The 19,888-nt window shown below is 38.0% G+C and overlaps 1 protein-coding gene across 2 annotated transcripts; it reads left to right on the top strand.

Annotated features, from left to right (window-relative positions):
* Positions 1–797: 797 nt before the first annotated feature.
* On the top strand, positions 798–19,132 carry LGI1 (leucine rich glioma inactivated 1). Of its 2 annotated transcripts, XM_026051086.1 has the most exons (9): positions 798–832; positions 3,972–4,421; positions 4,804–4,875; positions 8,913–8,984; positions 9,088–9,159; positions 13,188–13,259; positions 14,559–14,728; positions 15,164–15,328; positions 15,413–19,132. In XM_026051086.1, the coding sequence occupies exons 2-9, from the start codon at positions 4,231–4,233 to the stop codon at positions 16,228–16,230; spliced, it is 1,632 nt and encodes a 543-aa protein (XP_025906871.1). In that variant the 5' UTR covers positions 798–832; positions 3,972–4,230; the 3' UTR covers positions 16,231–19,132. The 2 variants fall into 2 exon arrangements, with proteins under 2 accessions (XP_025906871.1, XP_025906879.1); XM_026051094.1 differs by lacking the exons at positions 798–832; positions 3,972–4,421 and adding an exon at positions 5,216–5,287 and having other exon boundaries at positions 4,809–4,875.
* Positions 19,133–19,888: the final 756 nt, after the last annotated feature.

Raw genomic sequence — 19,888 nt, 5'->3', positions numbered from 1 at the left:
GAAACTTATTAGAACTTTGCCATATGTTGGTAATGAAAACATATTGGACTAATGTGAGTATGCAAATACAGACAGTGGAGCAGAATTAATCCCTAAAAAATATATCTTTTTTTTTTTTAAATTTGGATCTATAGCCTGACCTTTTGTGTTTACTTTCCTTAAATATTTTAATAAACAGGTTTACTCATAGAACTATTCAAATTTAAACCACATATTCAAGAATATTTGTAAATAATATATTTCTAGTAAATAATAATAAATGCATATGTTTGCACTAGAAGCCAAGTTGCAAAAGTTGTGCTGAATCTGGTTAGGAAACAGAATACCAGATGATGGATTAGGTAGTACTAATGACAACTACCTAAAGCATCTTTAGTTTTGAGTGTCATATGACAGTACCAAACTTTATATTTTATTATCAGAGGTTTTCATCACACAGTTTAGATATCTTTGATGAAATAAGTTGTTTTGTTCCTATCATGCAGAGAGTATATGTCAGTGATATTTATTCATTAAGGATTACTTTCTTTCTCTCTAGTCAAAATTACAAAAGAGAAATACCATAGCATATTAAAAAGTATAAGAAATAATAAAATCTGCTCTGCTCTGAATAATTCTCAGCTGTTAAAGAAGACGACAAAAATTACAAAAAAAAAGCTTTAGAAGAAAAAACTGCGACAAGCAGGTTCATGTCTCCAAGGGCTAGACTGGCCTCATTCCATGTGTTTTTTGTTTTTGAGGGCTTCTTCTCAGACCTGATTAAGCTAAAAGAAAGCAGCTACAATAAAGGAGGAAAGAAAACAAGGAACTGGTGGACATCTCTGCCAAATTTGTAAGTAAAGGAAAGTGCACAGCAAATGCAAAAGGCAAAACCTACTGATAGGAGTTAGCAGTTAAACCTTAAGAGGTTGTAGAGAACAGAGATTACTGCAGTTCTCCGTGTTGCCAGGCTACAGTAGCCACCTAGCAGTAGTGATAGTAGAGCAGAACACAAAATGAACACAGTGTAATTCAGACTTAGCAGTCACAGCTGAGAAAACTGAGTTAATTTTAAGGATGATTTGCTTGAAATATAGGCACATATGTCTGTATCGATATATCTCGTTCTACCAAAAAGGATCCAATGGCTTTAGCTAATTAACATCTCACCGAAGCCAGATAAACCAGATTACAACTAATAATGAGAGCCAGAAGCACAGCAAAAGCTTATCACTGCCCATACTGAAACATGTCTGCCAGCAAGCACCTCCATTGCAATGCAAGGTGAAGCTTTTTCCATTAAATCAGCAAAAAATGAGAAGCCTATCTAATCCAACAAGCCACAACCTACCCACATCTCTCCATCAAACACGCTGAAAACAGGGAATTTAATTATGACCTGCATTGTGCCCTATCAAAAGCTGAAATATAAGATAAAAACAAGCCAGCAAGGCCCTAGAAGGAGACGCTCAGATGTGGGCACAGCAGGCGATTGCCTGGTCTGTTGAACCAGAAAGCAAGCGGCGACGGCATTGGGAAAGCGGGAGCCAAGTGTTGCAATGGCTCGAGAGTGCGAATGCCCCTGAAAATCCACAGAGCAATGTGGTTTCTAAACTGTGCCATAGCAAGAGCTAAGATACTGAGCTAGGCACAAAAGGAGCCTTAAAAATATAATGTATGCATCTCTATTTGCAGAATTGTTGTAAATATTCATAATGCTTGCAATTTGGGAAAACAGTTGTTTTGGCTGGTAGTTTGGAATAGGAAACTAAGGCAGTTTTCTGCACAGATAAAATTAGAACAGGATTGCTGTTCTGCTACAGAATGTGCTTTTGTTACAGAAAAACTGCCCCCCTGCGAAGTTTCCAGGAGGTACACAGTGTTGCTGGAGTATAAACTAAAAAGAAATGCCTAGGTAATTGATGGTGGATTTCAGTGAATGAGCTTAAAAAAAGAGACATGGGGTTTTACCATCAATGGCAAAATATTGCCATGGCAATGAGTAGCTTTGCCAGAAATAAACAAACAACAACAACGGGCCTTTTTTTTTCAGCAAAAGAAAGTTAGAGTGTTTGCTGTTCTCACCTCAGCAGAAGTTTGGGCCACTCGGAGTTCCGGAGGGGTCAGTTCCCAAGGCAGGAAGGTAACGCAGATGACTTAGGCGAGTACCGCCAAGCCAGCTGCCTTCTCAGTGCTGCTATGACATCATTTCCACAGCAAGGACTAACCTTTATGCCCCTGGGAAGGGAGCACCATTTGCTTGGTAATGATTGCAGCGCTTTGGTTACTGTAATGCTGTGCCATTTGCTTATAGAAGATGGAAGGGCTTTGCATTAGTGCAGCGTTGCGGCACTCCTGGCTGGAACCAGTCCTGCTGATACGAAAGATTTTCTTGTGAGCAAATACATGGGCCCACACTTGAATTAATAAAGAGCATTAAAAAATAAAATAGAGGGAGAGAGAGAGAGAGAACGTGGCGAAAGGGAGAGTTGCCCTTTTGCCCCCAGGCAGGGCCGTGTGGAGGGGACGGGGCTGTTGCACAAGTGGGGCTGTCTCCCAGCCTGGCCTCTGCTACTGAAAGCTTTGGGCACCTTTCCAACCATCCTGAGGGCCTTGGGTGATGCAGTTCCCACTGGCTGGTGTGAGCTTGGTGGACCCAGGGCTGCCTCTTCACACTGGTGAGACTCCGCTATCAGTGCGGGCCTCCCCAGTCACCTTATATTGCATTTCTTGCAGTTTTGCAGGCTGCTCTCCCTCTTTGCCATCTCCCAGCCATAGTACCTGAAATTCCTACTGGGCACACATCTGGGTGCTAGGGCCTTGTTGGCACCCTTTCTGACGAAGAAAGATGCAAATTGTTAAGCTTTCTGTTACCATCAGATTGATGCAAATGTTGTAATTATATAATGCTCTCAGTTGCATTGTGGAAGCGCTGAGAACTATTAAAGTTTGCAAATCTCTTCTAATAGGAACCTCCTAATAGAAAAAAAATCATCATGGATTTCCAACTATTTGGCATTCATTAGCTGTCTATCTTGCCATTCTTTGCAGTATAACACTTAGGTGTCGCTTGTCTTTCATAAGATCCAATAAAATATTTAATATAGTTCACTGTAAAGTCTTCAGGGTGAAGCCTGTGTCTTGGGGTGTTTGTGGTGCACCTAAACCTAACCCCAGTTGCAGCCTCCAGGCAGTATTGCAGGCACTCATTATTGCCGTAGGGATTTGTCCCTCTCCTTTCATTTTTCAAATAAGGTCCATAACTATAACTGTAATATAGCTAGTGTTAAAAAACATTTTCTTTCATGTAAAATGATCAAAGCAGTCCCCAAACAAATAAATACTGAACTTGATTTTTTAAATTAATATTATCCCTTCTCAACAGTGCTTGATGCACAAGCTCAGAAAACATGCATCAGACTGTGTTTTTTTTAAAATTTGTTTGTTTCTTTGATTTTTTTTGTCTTAAAAATGCAGTTTAAGGGCTATTTTGCATGACAAAATATTTGTTTAGGAATGACAGTTGTAGGCATTCTCTCATGCATTGTAATATTTTCCATGTGTAGCAGCTTGTTTTTGTGTGGTACAAATATGTGCAATAAGAGCTAAGGATAAAAATTAATCTAACAGCTTTTGCAGCAATGCTTTTGATGGTTTCCCTCGATTCATTTTCCAGGAGATACTGGCTCTAGTTCCTCTGCTGCTTGCAATATATAAGGCACAATTCTCAGAGGTTCGTGAGGTTGTAGGGATCCAGTAAAAGATGACTGATTTCTCCCCACACACACACGTATACTCCACCCCACACCCACTCACCCACCCACCAGCAAAACATAATGCTGTACTATTTTTGGTAACAGGGAAAGGGCCTCCCTGCGAAAACAGAAAGCAGTGTATTTCTCAGTTACATCACTTTGCAATCTAATGCTGTGTTGTGCTCGGTGTTTTTGTGGTGATGCAAGTCTTTTTTTTTTTTTTTTTTTTTTTTTCAGCCGGTTGGATTTTCCCCATCTTACAGCACCTCGCAGGTCTCTTCTCTGAGCAGTACAGTGCCTGAGTGAGTGGAAACATACAGATCAGCTGCAGGTTTCTGTCTACAAAAACAGAGTGAAAGAGAAAGAAAAGGGTTGGGAAAGCAGAGACAAATATTGACCTGGACTTATAGAAAGACGTCCAATGGCTGAATAAAGAACCCCCGTTCATGTTTTGGGATATTCTTTCAACTGACTGGATCGAGAGCAGATCAAAAGAATGGGAAATGCCAGCAGACCCTTTAGAAGAATTGCTTATTTCTTATGCCTTTTATCTGTGCTTTTGCTGACTGAAGGGAAGAAACCAGTGAAGCCAAAATGTCCTGCCTGGTGTACTTGTACCAAAGATAATGCTTTATGTGAAAATGCCAGATCTATTCCTCGCAGCGTTCCGCCTGATGTTATCTCACTGTAAGGGCTGTAAGCATTTGGTTATTTAATTTATGATTTAAAATGAACTTGGATGTGTGGTGTTTTCAGTGCGTACTGAAAGATGCTTGCTGCAGGGAGTACCTCCAGCATTCAGAATCATCAGCTAATGTGTTAAAATTGTGCTGCATCCTTGAATTGTGATTTTAACATCTCTTTCATCTGTCTATGTGTCTGTCTTTGTATGTGCACACATACCATTTTATATCTTTCTCTATACTACATAAAAGCTGTAGCATTTTTTTCTTTTTTATTATTTGCAGTGCTTGTATAAATAAATTTCTCTGTGATACCCAAATCAGTATTATAAGCATGAGTATATGAGGCTATATTAACATGAGGTTGTTTTTATTCTTTTTTCCAGATCCTTTGTGAGATCTGCTTTTACTAAAATCCCAGAAGGGAGTTTTTTGCTCACACCATCTCTGCAGCTTCTGTGAGAAATATTTGTGTATTTTTTGTTGTTGTATGTGAAATGTAAATGTGTCCACAGATACTATAGAAATGGTCTCAGTATTAACTTTATAAGAAATAGCAAAAGAATGTTCATAGATAGCAAAATACAAGAGTTTTAAGTAATTTGAATGATAGTGCATGTTTAATTTTTTCAGACTGTATGTGCTTAGTATTTTGCAAGGATATTTGTTGTCAGTGCTATTTTGAATTATTACGTTCTGAAGCTTTCTGTGACAGAACATATGCTATCTTTATACTTTAATTAATATTACAGTAGGGATCTAAGCATTGCAACAACTATTCCAGTTTCTTTTCTGCAGTCCTAGGGCCTGATCCCAATCAAATGCTGCCTGTTTGCAACTCTCATCGACTACAACCTCAGAACCTCTCAGGTCAGGTCCTTAATTTCAGTGGGACAGGTCCTGCAGTCCTTTTTCATGTTAAATTGCCATTGACTTCTGTGGAAGTTTAGTCACAAGTTCTGTCTGGATAGGGTCTGCATTTGACCCTATTTGTTTTCTCATGTTCTTTGAAAATACACACAAGTAAAGATTTTAGTTGAACAATAATTTTAAGCAATTATTTCAGAATCAAATATTGTAAGCTGAGAATATTTTTGCATGTTTAGATATTAGATTCATTTTTATATCAGATTTTTACCGATTCACAGATTTTCTAGAAATGTGGCATACGATTATATAATTGCTAGTTATACAAAGGTAGAGGGGGTGTAACCTGAACTGTTTATAGTGGATGTGCTACCAGGCTGGAACACATCCAGGATCATCTCAGGAATCTGGCAAGAAAGACTCCTTGATATGATCAAAATCAAAATCAGACATCTGTCCCAGAGTGACTTCACATGCACCCTCGGTTTGGTCAGAAACATAGTGTGGCTATAGGAGCCCTAAGGCTGTCACATTAAACTGTTGGTGCACTGGTAGCTGAATCCTGACCCTAGCTGTACTCTGCTACCTCAAGTGGAGCTGATAAGGAGGTGCAGACATACTGTGCGATTTTGGATACAGGGCAAATAGGTAAATGTAGTTACTATGGAAACCTAAATGCTTTTTTATTGTGCTTTATTCCTAAGAAGATTTTCCCAGGTAGTCAGAGACCACAGAAAAGACATATCTCACATAATTCCTGCAAAGTGCCTTTTAAATGAAAGAGAAAAAAAAAACAAAAACAAAAACATGGCAGCATTTGTACTGTGCTTGTATCTGAAGGGAGTGAGTGGGATATCATAACCATTGCTCTTGGCTACGAGATGCCTCCTACACTTGGCAAGCCCACCACTGGGGAAGGCAGATTGGGTAGGGTGGAGTAGAACAGACACATTCTTGTTATTCTGAATTTATCTATGCCCAGCACAGTGGGGTCTTGGTCTAGGGCAACAGCTTTTGGCATTTGGGTAATAGTAATTATTTGCATGGTCTGGCATTCACTTCATTGAGCTACATTTTCTGAGCTGCTGCAAATAAAACGCTGCAGCAAAAGCTCCAACCCTAGAAGAGCAGGTTTTGCTCCATGATGAGCTTTCAAGAGTGATATGTTAAAATGGTCCAAACAATCCACAGACTACTTATGCTGTCTAAAAATATTGCTGAATACTGTTCCAGATATATTTCTAACATGGTAGCTGAACTGCTTGCCATCTTTGTAAAGTGTCAGGCTGCTGATCTGAGGCAAATGAGCCCTCTTTAAATATGGCACAGGGAAGTAGGATTGTATCTGTGGGACCAACGCTCCAGTTAGTAAGCAGGAAAGAAAAAACTCCACATTTCAAAGAGGACAGAGTAAGCAAAATAAGAATATGTATGCAAAACTCAAGATAATTTGAAATTATGCTAAATTTTGACTTGGCATGCTTAAAACTATATTAGTAGGTTTAATTTAACCAGTAGCAAGATTTAGCAGCCTATCCATATTTTTTATGTAATAAACTCCAGCGTTTTTAAGGTCCGAATGTTAACTTGATATTTCCAGTATGCAAGATGCATATTTCTGAGTGTGAATTATATCTGCTGCTATTTCTATTTCCTGTGATTTTTCCTGTAGTGGTGGCAATGCTCTGTAGAAAAATCACGATGCCGTTGTGCTAAACACCATTCACAAGTCCCTTTTCATTCCGTCTAGAAGAGTAGCACAGAGCTAGGACAGGAGAGCCCTTCTTGGGGGGATGGTACGTTGTGTGCTCTTCGGGTGGCAGCAGAGATAAGAACGACCTACACAGATACGGTGAAGTGCCAAACAGCAGCGTTTGTGAAATGCAGACAGAATCTCCCTGCCTTCCCCTCCAGCCCGTGTAACTCTGTGCATCTTGCAGCGGGCTGAAGGGGCCCTTGTAAAGCAGCGACCTGAAAATGCTGGAGAGGGGAGGTAATCGCAGCACTGGGGTTTGTACCTGCCCGCAGCACGTGGCTCCCGCTAAGCAATGCACTCCCTAGCTGCAGAGCAGCCTCTCGAGCCTCCATCCCCAACCCAGAAGTAACCAGTTGGTGCCTCACAGATGGAGCAAACCCGGCCTTTGAGGTCACCGAGTGGGAGAAAAGCCACTCTGTGCATCAAATAAATGTGACAGAGCCGTCAGAGCAAGGGGGGAGGCTATACTGGGAGGCAAATGAGCTCACTGAGTGCAAGACCTGTGCTATAAGCCCAGTGATCTCCAAAACTGTTATACTATTTAAATTACTATGCTATTTAAAGAGCCACTACCCTATTCTTGAGTGCAGAAAAAGAAAGATTACCCAGCAAAACCTCAGCAGAAAAGTAAAAAAAAAAAAATTGCAGGCAGCAGATTTACTAAGTGGCTCTTGTGGTCCAGAGTTTTTAAAGAAATACTTTTTTTTTTCTGAGAAAGAGAAATACTTTTGTTTCTAACCAAGAGGAAGACTTTCTTGCTTATATATATTTTTAAAGATGTAGGAACACATATTAAATGCAAAAAGCACAGTTTGCAATAGAAATAAAATAGAAAATAAATCAAATGGAATTTTATTGTATTAAAAATTTGCATTTTTAATGCAGACTTTAACATACAAGGTTAACTCATTAAGTGTATTAATTCATACTTTGAAATCTTGAATTCCTGAATGCCTGAGGACATTGTAGCATAAGCCCATGTATCTGTCAGGCCCACTGAATAAAATATACATGTGCATCTGTTGTTCCAGTGGGGAAAGTGAAGTTCGCCTTGCTTGATAATGCCTTGTCATATTAAAGATGTGGCAGGCCAGAGCTTAATTAAAATGGACAAATGCAAACATTGGTGAATCTGCGTAAGGCTGGAAAAATCCACGGTAGTGCATTCTTAATGGTTACAAGATTACGTAAAATTAAGCATGTTGCTGGCATTTATACAGCTAGACAGATGAAAAATATATGTGCACACTCAGAGCCATCTCCAATTGGTAAAGTATGGTTTTAAAATAGTCCTGATATGAACACTGACTAAATTAAAATGATGTTATGAGATTTTCCATTTTTTCTCAGTGATTTCTCAGTACCCTCAGGCCATGTAAGCTCACAAGTATAACTTGTGAGTTAAAGGTTTATCCTACCTGCCAGCTACACAAATTCAACCTGATGTCTGGTTAACAAGGTGGATACTTGCCCTGTATTGTTGTCAAATGTAAGTGGTCTTCAACACAGTTCAGGCTTCCCTGGTACTTGAACATTTCGTTGTCATCCAGGTATGTCTTCACAGACTCTTGTGCTATCAGGCTGTTTTAAAGGCATGACAACCCCCATTTATAGCCCGCAGAAGTCAATGGAATTTTATCAGGTAGCCCAAGGAGGCAAAGCAACAATTTGTTGGGTCCTTAGGAAATCTTCCATTTGCAGCACACTAAAGGTGTAATACATCTACAGTGTGTTGCAGCCTTATCATCCTGTTGTGCTTACAGAGACAAAACTATAAAACCAGTCAATAGAAGGTTGGCCCACACTGGCTTACTGCACCATTTTCTAAAGATGCTGATAACTTAATGTTTTGTTTTGCATCTCTTTACACAGGTTGTTTACATCAAACACATTTGATGCTATTAGTGATGATGCTTTCATGGGCCTTCCTCATCTAGAATATTTGTGAGTGGACAAAATGATATTTCCTGGCATTGTTGAGTAGAGTGGGTGGGCTTCCAAGTTCCAGGCATTGCTTTGACCGGAATGACTTTGCGACCCATTACAGGTTCATAGAGAACAACAGCATTAAGTCAATTTCAAGAAATACTTTCAGAGGACTGAAATCTTTAATTCACCTGTAAGTAAAAGTGGTTGAATATATTACTTGGTACATTTAATATAGTAACTGAACCTTTGTGTTGTTTAATGTAGCATTTTGATGCATCACTATTTACGTTGGTTTAAGCAGTACTAATATTAATTTAATTTGACTGTTAATCTCTGTGTTTCCACCAAAGAGTTGCAAACTGCGGTACGTATAGAGGATGGTTCCCAAACAGCTTGCAAGCAGTGTGTGGCAATAGCTCCCTGCCTCTCTTTGCTCAGAGCAGGAGGAGCAGAATGAAAACAGGATGGGTCAGGAACCTGGCGCCAGTGAGGTGAGATAGGAGAGCGAGGGAATGTGTCTGAGTCCTTGTTTGGGACTTGGTGAGAAAAGATGTAAGTGTTGAGGGCTTGAAGCCTGTCTCTTCGCAGGCACGTCTAGTGTAGCGTGGATCTGGAAGCACATTATTTCCATTGCTGGAACCAGCTACTACCTTTCATAGCTGTGTTCAGCTCAACCACTGCCCATACCCATCAACTGTGACTCAATCAGGTTTGAAAACACCTACGCTCAGCGATTTTAAAAATGGGAGTTGCACCGACGCTCTGTTCAAGGTGATTTACAGACCCAGTTCTTCCATTTTGCTTTGTGGCAAAATCAGCCACTGGACTTCAGCAGGATCATCAGCGGAGCCCCGGGGCCAGCACCGGGGCCTGCTTTGCTTTCCCCATGCACCCACACAGCTCTTTGGCTCTCCGGAGGCCCCGCCAGGCCCTTGGCCTCGGCCACGCCGCAGGCCCCTCACACAGAGCCTACACTAGCCACAGGAGCGCTCTGTGCTAAGGTGCCCATTAGACACAGCACTTGCCACGTGCAGATCAGCAGAGGTATCTCCCTGCTGTGCTCGGCAGCTAAAACGCACCCAGGCGATGAATACCTGTAACATTTAACTGCAGATGCAAGAGTAGCATCCTTAAGGTCTGATCTGACAAGGGAGTTTTTAAACAGGCTTCTGTCTCTGTGTTATGTCAAGTTTATGTCTTAACAATTTTATTTTAACAAGTGGTAATTTATTAAAAATACAGTATACACTCTAAAAAGCATTAAAAATACAATGTATTCTGTTAGAGAGACCTCCTGTTAGAGAGGAAGGCTAGATTATATAATGCACTTCCTATACATAGGCAAAACCATTTGGGGTGTGCTTGATGCAGATTTATACCCATCTCTGAGCATTTGCATTTATAAGCGTATATCTTGGGGTATTTGTCATAAGCAGGGGAGTGGATCCTGACCTTTTTCTTTAACATCATAACCTCCAAGAGGGGTTAAATCAGGATCACTTGCCTTTTTCTTTAATAAATCTAGATGCAGAAGACAGAACATGTTCAAATTTAAATAATTAATGCATAAGTATAATAGCTTAACTACAACTCACCAAATCCTGCACCACATAGTGGCTGTACTGTAAAATGTTCTACTGTTTCCTCTTTGGTTGGAATAGACTAGACTCCAAACTGCTGAACCGTGAATTTACTGCAACTACTCACGTATAGGAGGTCACTTGTAGAAAACCTCTAGGACTGACAAAGGGGAAAGAAGGAAAAGAAGGGAAAAGATACATAAATTGGTTGTGCACATCCTATAAAAATCCATATTATAGTTTAGGTATAATTATATTATAGGCATAATTATAGTGTTGTTAGAAAGGGGAGAGAGATTGGTAAGATTGGTAACTGGGACCCTATCTTCAAAATATCTATGTACATGAATATTCACAATAGGTTCCAGTACATTATTTATTATATCCATTTATTTATTTAGTAGCTGTTACTGCCAGCGAGCAAATTGCTTTTCTAACGCAGAGGAAGACACAGTTCCTTCTCCATCTGAGTGTACAGTCCAAGAGTAACATCTTGCTTTGACTGCTATGTCGGTTTCTGGGGATGCTTCAACAGTTTCATAAGAGAAAACATATGCAAAAGATAGAATCACATCTGAGAAGCCATTACGGTTTGCATGTGGTTGCATGCACATTTTTGGGAGATTTATGCATCATGGTGCTGTTGGGCATGAAGTGAATTACAAGAGGACGATGAGAAATTTTCAGACAAAATAACTGCAAAAGCAGGTCCATAAACAACAGACTGTGACTAGATAATCTCTTTGCAGAACTGCTCCCCACCCTTTGGGACAGATTGTACATACAAATTAAGAGTAACTGTTTGGCCTCCTGAGGCGTTTCTCATTTGAGAAACAGGAGAGTACTTTTGAGCCATTAAAGTACATTTGAAAGAGCCTAGTAAATAAGCATAATAACAACTCTCATGAAGTTAGAGGAGGAGATGAACTTTTTCCTATTTAATCTATTCACTTCGTCTCACAACATGACTTTTGCAATGAAGCAAATTATACAAACATTTGTAGTTTTATTATGCAGTTAACTTTAATAATTGCCTTGTGAAGTAGAACCATTTCATATTTATTGTTATTTTACACGATTCATCTGCTGTTTAAACTTAAGAAAAAATAAACAATTTCGCTGCATTTCTTTCAGAATTTCAAAATATGTGTCCATAAGTATAACTAAATGCTTGACTCTGCCTTTGTTTTTATTATTAACCGAATAGCATACTGAGCACTATCTAGACATGGCAGCATGTTACCTAGGGTGTATGTAGCTTTTTACACAGAACAAAAAATGAATGATTTAATCCAAAAGTAGGCAAATCTATAAAACTAACATAATTTTTTCTTTCAACTAGATTCCTGTAGCATAGGTGAACCACTGGCACTTCCAAGTCTATCGCCCCTTTCAGTTTGGTATGAAGCAGGTCACTAAGAATATAGGAATATACAGTGTGCTGAACCCGTTGTGCTTCCAGTTCTGCTTATCTTTGCTCACATGAGTTGAGCTGACTTCTAGAGAACTGTTCTTGTGTATACAATGAAAAATAAGTGAGGCGCATGACACATCTACCAAGCAATGTTGCAATCAGGTATGCATAGACAGCAATAAAGTAAGAATAGAATAACAGAATCCCAATTTCATTATTCTGGATAAGGCAAAGAGGACTCACTGGCTTCTGTAAGTCTGTACCTGTTCTTGAATTAGTATAGGCCTAAGTGGCTTTACTTGTGTAGAGAAATTGTTAAGTACATTTTGTTTTTACAACTAAAAATGGAAGTTTCTAAGTCTTACTAGCTAAGTGGGATCTTGCATGAGAAGGATTTCTTTCTATTTTCATCTCTTCTCATCAATAGTAAATAATTTTTTATCAAAGGAGGCCTTACTCTGTACCCAGTAAAATTATTCTCTTCCTGCCATGTCCTCAGTGACATGTAGGAGTACCCAGGATCTTTGGTGGACTTACATAGACATTCCTGAATAAAATTTAATACCATCTTTGTAGAAAGCCTGCTTGCATGTCTTACTAGCGGAAATATTAATTGAATTTAAGATTGCTTTCTAAACTTTTAAAAATAGGGAATTCAGAACTGTTTTTGTCGGTTACACACACACATGCACATTTTAGCAAAGTTCATGCTGATCAGCAATTTCTTGTCTATTACTGCATACTTGCAAAGACTTAGGCTAAAGAAGCCTAAATTCAATAGAGTGAAACACAGTGTTTAGATTTTTCTTCCAGCAGAGAGAAAATAAAGCAGAAGGTTGCAGTGAGACAAACGCGACTCATTGCTGCATCATACAGAAAACATTAGTAGATCCAATCATGACTAATTGTTTTAAAATAATGGTGTTGGCAAAACACCAGAGGTGATTGCACTTTTTACCCCACTAAATGAAGTATTGTAAATGCTATAAGGCTGCTGAAGAGTCAAGAAAGCAGGAGGAGGGCTGATATTTTAGTAGAAGAAAGAGTTATAAAGTAAATGAGCTATTCTTGAAAGCAATCTTCTAGAACTAGAGTGCGGGAGAATACTAGGGCTCTTTACCGTACAAAAAAATCAAAACAAACAAAAGAAAAATCAGTATTATACCTCACATAAATGTGTAATTTGATGAGCCAGCACTGATGCCAAAGTATCTTTTTTTACAGGAGTCTTGCAAATAACAATCTCCAAACACTTCCAAAAGACATCTTCAAAGGCTTGGATTCTTTAACAAATGTGTAAGAAATCATCAATTTCTTATTAACAAACACTGGTTAGAAAAGATGCTATTCCCTTTTCATGACTGGAAAATATTGCAAAATATTTTGGTGTGGTATTTTTGTTGATCTTCAGTTCTTAAACTATTAATTATACCAAAAAACACAAATAGATCTTTTTAGAGAATTATTCAAGCCAATAGACCTCCTTATTGTTGAGTAGAGATTATAGAAGCAGATATAGGCTTGACTTTTGTGCAGTGTTATTGATCATTTGTTTTATCTTGTAATATTTCACTATTTACAAATGTTAATAATTATGTAAGAGATTTGCATGTTTGTTAAGACATAGTAAAAAGAAAGAAAGATGCTTGAGAATGCATGAGAGCACAATATGAAGCGTGGGGGGATGACATTTCATGGAAACAACATTTCTGATGTCAACATGTTTCTGGGAAGGTTATCTTTTATCGCATAGTTTAAATGTCTTAATTAATTGAGTACCATATCCTAAATCTAATTGCAGCCACTCCAAAACATCAATTTGTTTAAATATACAAATTAAATATGAATAAAAAAATATAAAACATAGCTAAACCCTTCAACTGCTTCACTGAAATGTGGCCTGTTTGCAGTGTGCCGGTCTGTGGTTCACCCGGCACAGGGTGGTAGGAGCAGGCCGCCCGCTCTGTGCCCCGTGTGGGCTGAACTCACCGTGCAGAGCTGCGGGGGGACGTGCCCTGTGCGGGAGGACATTGCTTGGCATGACTGATCCCCGCCAGCTGGTCACACACTCGGCTCCTGGCACTTCCCATTCCTGAGCAGGCGTTCTGAAACGTGACAGAAGACAACTGTAAATACTTCACAGGGCTCCTTTGCGCTGTGTCTCCTAAAACCCTAAGCATTGTCTGCTGAGGGAGATAACAAATATTGCCTGACTGGCTGACAACTTACATTAATGGCTGTTTTCTTATCTACAATGATTTTACTAAGAAAAGCTAATTCAAAAGAAATGGCCTCCCTAAATATGTAGCAGTTTGCTAGGACTTTGTGTATCTATGAACAGAAGTGTTTTACTGATCATCAAATTAAGTTTTCTTTGATTTCCTTAAGGGACTAGAATATGTTTGGGTTCTGGTATGTAGATTTGACTGACTATAGGATCTCTAATGGATCAGGACAAATTAAGTTGAGAAAGCATCTATTTAGAGAAAGCAAGAGGTATATAGTTAACAAAAGTCCAGTTTGTTGTTGTCCTGCAAGGAGAAATGAGACAGCTAACTCCTTATTTTCTGTGCATTATTTAATTTATTTATTTAGGGATCTTAGAGGAAACGCGTTTAATTGTGACTGCAAACTGAAGTGGTTAGTGGAGTGGCTGGGTAGCACCAATGCAACAGTTGAAGACATTTACTGTGAAAGCCCACCGGAATATAAGAAGCGCAAAATCAATACCCTCTCTCCAAAAGAATTTGATTGTATTATTACAGGTAATGTGCTTCAAATTATTTAATCTTGTTGAATTAAAAGCAAAGCTATCTATTCTTTTCTAATGTAAGGTCCATTTTTGCAATAAGTCAAAGGTCTATCAGATACACCTTTTACTAAAATCAATATGAATTCTGTGTGGGTGTAAAGTCTGGCATGGGAAGGATTTGGGAGCGGGGCCTTACTGCTTGTGCTCAGTCTTAACATGTTGTACAAGGATTTGAAGAACTCGGACATAAAATAGTACCTCTCTTAACTGAGCAAGAATGAAAAATAGGTTGTAGTGCTCCTTTATCCATCGGAAAATTTGACTGGTGATTAGATAATGTAATTTGTAATGGTTTCATATCTGTTAAGTAGGAACTGCTTCAGTATAGCAGGGAAAGTATCTCTGCAATTACCATATGTTGTGTGTGTGTGTGTGTACAATTTTGCAGAATTTGAAGTTTATCAGTCCCTGCCATATCAATCTCTGTCAGTGGACACTTTCTCATATATGAACGATGAGCATGTGGTTATTGCCCAACCTTTTACTGGAAAATGCATCTTTCTTGAATGGGACCATGTAGAAGTGATGTTCAGGAACTATGACAACATTACAGGTATGAACAGTGCTTGCCAAATAACATTAAGGTCCAGGATCCAGAAAGCAGTGCTAACCATGTCTTTTATTTTTCTCTTTATAGGTACTTCAACTGTTGTGTGTAAACCTATAGTTATTGAGAGTCAGCTGTATGTCATTGTCGCGCAGCTGTTTGGAGGCTCCCACATATATAAAAGAGATATTTTTGCTAATAAGTTTATAAAAATTCAAGATATTGAAATCCTTAAAATCCGAAAACCCAATGACATTGAAACTTTCAGGATTGCTGAAGACTGGTATTTTGTTGTTGCAGACAGTTCAAAAGCTGGTTTCACCACGGTTTACAAATGGAATGGGAATGGATTTTATTCCCATCAGTCTCTGCATGCCTGGTACAGAGATACTGATGTGGAGTATCTTGAAATATCCGGCAAACCGCATTTAATTCTGTCAAGTAGTTCCCAAAGACCTGTAATATATCAATGGAACAAAGGAACAAATGAATTTGTTAAGCGTTTTGATATCCAAGATATGGAAGATGCGTATGCAGTAAAACATTTCAAAGTGAAAGAGGATGTGTACATTTGTTTAACAAGATTTATTGGGGACTCTAAAGTAATGAAATGGGGTGGTTCAGCATTCATGGATTTACAGAGGATGCCATCTCGAGGGTCAATGGTATTCCAACCACTTCAGATAAGTAATTATCAATATGCCATTCTTGGAAGTGATTATTCTTTCACTCAAGTCTATTATTGGGATGCTGAAAAAGCAAAATTTATGAAGTTTCAAGAATTAAACGTACAGGCACCAAGATCTTTCATACATGTCTCCATCGATAAACGAGATTTTCTCTTTGCTTCAAGTTTTAAGGGAACTACATTGATTTATAAACATGTCATAGTTGACTTAAGCGCATGACACTCATAATTCTGAGATTACATCAGACTTTCTACCATAAGTGGACAAAATGAACTAAATGCATGATGACTCTCTTATCTTACTTCCAAATGAATGCCTTTAAAAAGTTGAGATTGCTAGAACAAAGTATTACTAGTATCTTCATCTTTAATTGTCAAGTCTAGTAGTGTTGGAAGTTGCATTTTTTAACAAAAAGAAATTAACTTAACTGTTCTTTGCATCCACAATATGTAAATACTTGTGCAACTGCATCTGTTGCTATAAAGAATATTAAGATGTACTTTTCCATTTATTTATTCACCTGTTTGAAACAACTGCCAAATAAAATGTTTACATTTTGTGTCTTTCACATTCCAAATATTATTTGCAGAAGATACTTTTTATTTGTGTATATATTATACACATATAAAATAAACCCAAGCAGGCATATTGCAGTGTTGTACTGCATGGAAGAAGCACAATATTGAAACACAGCATTTAACCCCAGTTCTATGAGCAATCACCAGGGCAGATCCTTGAATTTATGTGGTGCTTCAGTGGTTTAAGCAGCACACCTGCCTGTAAAAGGGTTCAGTTATATCTCCTTACAGGATGGGGCTGTGTATTGTGTGTTGTTGGAAGTGCTTGGTTTTGTTTTGCTCTCTAATTTATGAAAGAAGTAACAGAATAAATGCTGATATAAAGGCCTTTCTCCACTTCATGCTGAAGCAGCACAAACCAAATGTCTGGTATGACACTTGGGCCGTTACTGCTAAAGCTAGAAACTTATTTCGGCTAGCATAATTCCAATATCTGAACCATTAAACACCACTTGCATGAATTCTTTGTACCTCTATCAAGTCTGTCTACTGTAAGTGCAATTATTTAATCTTCAGTGATTTTTTACATTCTTATGAATGAGGCTACTGAAAGTCAAGTAATTTTTTCCACTATTGAGCAATGATGTTTGGTAACATACTTTTGAATAGAATAGAAATCCAGGAAATTTTGAGTGTGGCAGGACAAATTCAGCTAGTGTAGCATATGTAACTCTTGTGAAGCTACCTATGGCTGTTAAATTACAGCAATTATGAATCTGGCATAAAAATCTATTAAAAGCTCAAAGTTGAAATAGTCTTTTTCATACATATAGATGTATAGTGCATCAGTCATCAGACACCAGCACTTGCTACTGAAGATCATTTGCTGCAGCTCAAAAAGAGAGCATAGAAGGAGTTCAGACGCCTGTGCACTTCCTCTGATAGGAGGTTATCAAACTTAGTATTTGAATGCCATCTTTAAATTATTCACGAGTGTCATGTATGTTCATACACATTTCTAACTTTCACAGTAGGGACATTTCGATTGGCAAATAAGACTTTTCATTCTGTGAGTGTCTCAGCTACTCACTCAAGGTGGGCCTCCAAGCTGGGTCCCTGGGGCTCCCTGAATTCAGAGGTTCCCAAATGGCAAAGCAGTTTCAGCCTTGGTCATTTTTCTTTTATCTGTTAGTGCTGCTGAGAGCACCTCTGAGTACAGCAGAAAGGCAGTATTAAGAAAAATAACAGTTAAGAGATATTTTAAGAAGCCAATTCTAAACTGTATGGCTCTAGTAAGGAATTTAATCTTTTACATCGTATTTGATTTTAAAAGTAAGAAAAAACTTCTGTAAGTTAAGATGCACTGGAAATGTGAATTTTTAGTGCCTTTTTCTCCACAGCTGCCTATGCTCTGTTCAGTATTTGATTTAACTAGCTATTTCATATAGACTCGCAGTATGACTAGAGATGAAATTAACAAATAATTTGTCCAAATATCATCTCTATAAGCGATCAGTAGCTTGACAGGTTTTCTTTATAGATTTTTAGCTTTTATATCGGTGTGACTTCAACTTCTAGATGAATCCAGCTAATCTCTTCCAGTATTTCTGAATTTTGCCTGCACAAGTGTGATTGACAATTTAGTTCATCTATCTCTTCTTCAATCCATCTTAAATGGCAAAAGAATGAAATAGATCATGAAATGATTTATCAGTAAGTCATGCAGTGTTTTCTGCTTCATCTTATCTTTTATTTTAATCTCTTACTCAAGAGCCTATTGAATTATGTACGTTGATTTTGATCTAATTTCTCCCATTTTACTTGCCTACATGCACTTTCTATGAAAATATATAAATAAAAGATATGTATCCTTCTCATTATGCGCAGATTATGGACATATGGCAGAGTTTAAGTGAAACTGGTTAACTTGCTAATCTGCTACCCACCTTTTATTTAACAGCATAGCATCTTTCAAACACTGTATGCCAATACAATGCTTCATGACGATACCTTTAGAAAGTTATGTTTCATGGCACTTTATTTCAAAGCCAAGCAACTTCAGCTCCAATGCTAAAGTTGCTAAAATTATTATCTTGAGTTAACTTTTTTCTGAGTTAGGAGAATTCATTGTTACTCTTAGGTTTAAAGAACGAAAAAGCTTAGTGTGATTTGCTAGAACTTGTAATTGAAAGTAAAGCTGAATTCAACCTGTAAAACTGGCTATGGTACAGTCTAGGGTGTTATAGCTTTAGTCTGTTGGGATAACCTACTGAAGTGTGCAGCTGTGTTAACAGTTTGGCTCTTCCTTCAGGCCCTAGTCAGGCACAAATACTTTGGGAATTTCTTTATGCCTATGTAGTTTTTGAAATGGCCAACTAGTCACTATAAAATGCTGAAGCTAAATTGTTCTTGGAAAATCACTTTCTGTAGTCAATTTATATGAGCCTGAGTTTCACAGGCATGCCAGTCAGTTTATTATTGTGTAAATGTAGCATTTCATTGCACCGCATAAGGACTTAGGATATTTTTAGAACAGAACTCACGACAGTCAAACAATTCCTAATGAAGAAGAGAGTACAGGCTCACCAGGTAACTCCCTATGTTGTTCTCCTTATTTCAGGGAGCATTGGGCATTTGAACAATCTCTTTGAGTGTAAGGCCGTATACGACCTTTGTTCTGTGCTCAGAATTCCCTCTGATATCTAAGAAATCCCAGGAAAAAAAATGGAATAGGGCTTTTTATTGTATATATATTTATGCTTAAAAAAAAAAAAGAAAAAAAAAACAGAAATCCACTTCCTTCAGTATAGTATTTTTTACTTTGCACTCTGTGGTTGTAGTGGATTTTCTAAGCTCCCAACTAGTTTTGTTTATGACTAACAGTATGTTAAGTAGTTGAAGTTCTGTAGATATTGAAGGTTATTAGTGGATACTGCTGATCCTCAATATTGTTTTGTCATTTTAATGTCTAAGACAGAAACAACTGTTAATGGAATTGTCTTGTATTCCTAGAGCTACTTAATTATATTTTTAACAGACTATGAATAATATACATTTCTCTACTCTGGAAGTAATACATTCAGAATACCTGTATTATACCATGTGTAGCTTTTTTTCTTTGTTTGATCTAGGACTTGCAGGTCTCTCTATTTTCATCTAAATTTTTTCCAAATTGAACTCTTTTCACAAACATTCACTAAGGAAAAGTCTTTTTGCTGTAAAGTGAAAAAAAAAAACAGAGATAGGGATAATAGTAGGAATTCTCTTTGGTGTTGCATTTTTATTAATCTGAATTCTTCTCTTAATTCTGTGATTTTCCTTTTTTAAACTTTATTTAATGGTTGAAAAACAGCCATTCA

This window comes from Nothoprocta perdicaria, unplaced genomic scaffold, assembly GCF_003342845.1.
Source record: "Nothoprocta perdicaria isolate Ctin4 unplaced genomic scaffold, notPer1 scaffold_111, whole genome shotgun sequence".
NCBI classification, from domain to species: domain Eukaryota; kingdom Metazoa; phylum Chordata; class Aves; order Tinamiformes; family Tinamidae; genus Nothoprocta; species Nothoprocta perdicaria.
The sequence above is the reverse complement of the archived record's forward strand: the minus strand, read 5'-3'. Positions and strand labels throughout refer to the sequence as shown.

Bases quoted from the DNA above. Each gene is read 5' to 3' on its own strand.
- LGI1 (XM_026051086.1), top strand. From the start codon at position 4,231: ATGGGAAATGCCAGCAGACCCTTTAGAAGAATTGCTTATTTCTTATGC. The intron at 4,422-4,803 runs GTAAGGGCTGTA...TCTTTTTTCCAG, and splicing joins CCGCCTGATGTTATCTCACT to ATCCTTTGTGAGATCTGCTT. The intron at 9,160-13,187 runs GTAAGTAAAAGT...CTTTTTTTACAG, and splicing joins CTGAAATCTTTAATTCACCT to GAGTCTTGCAAATAACAATC.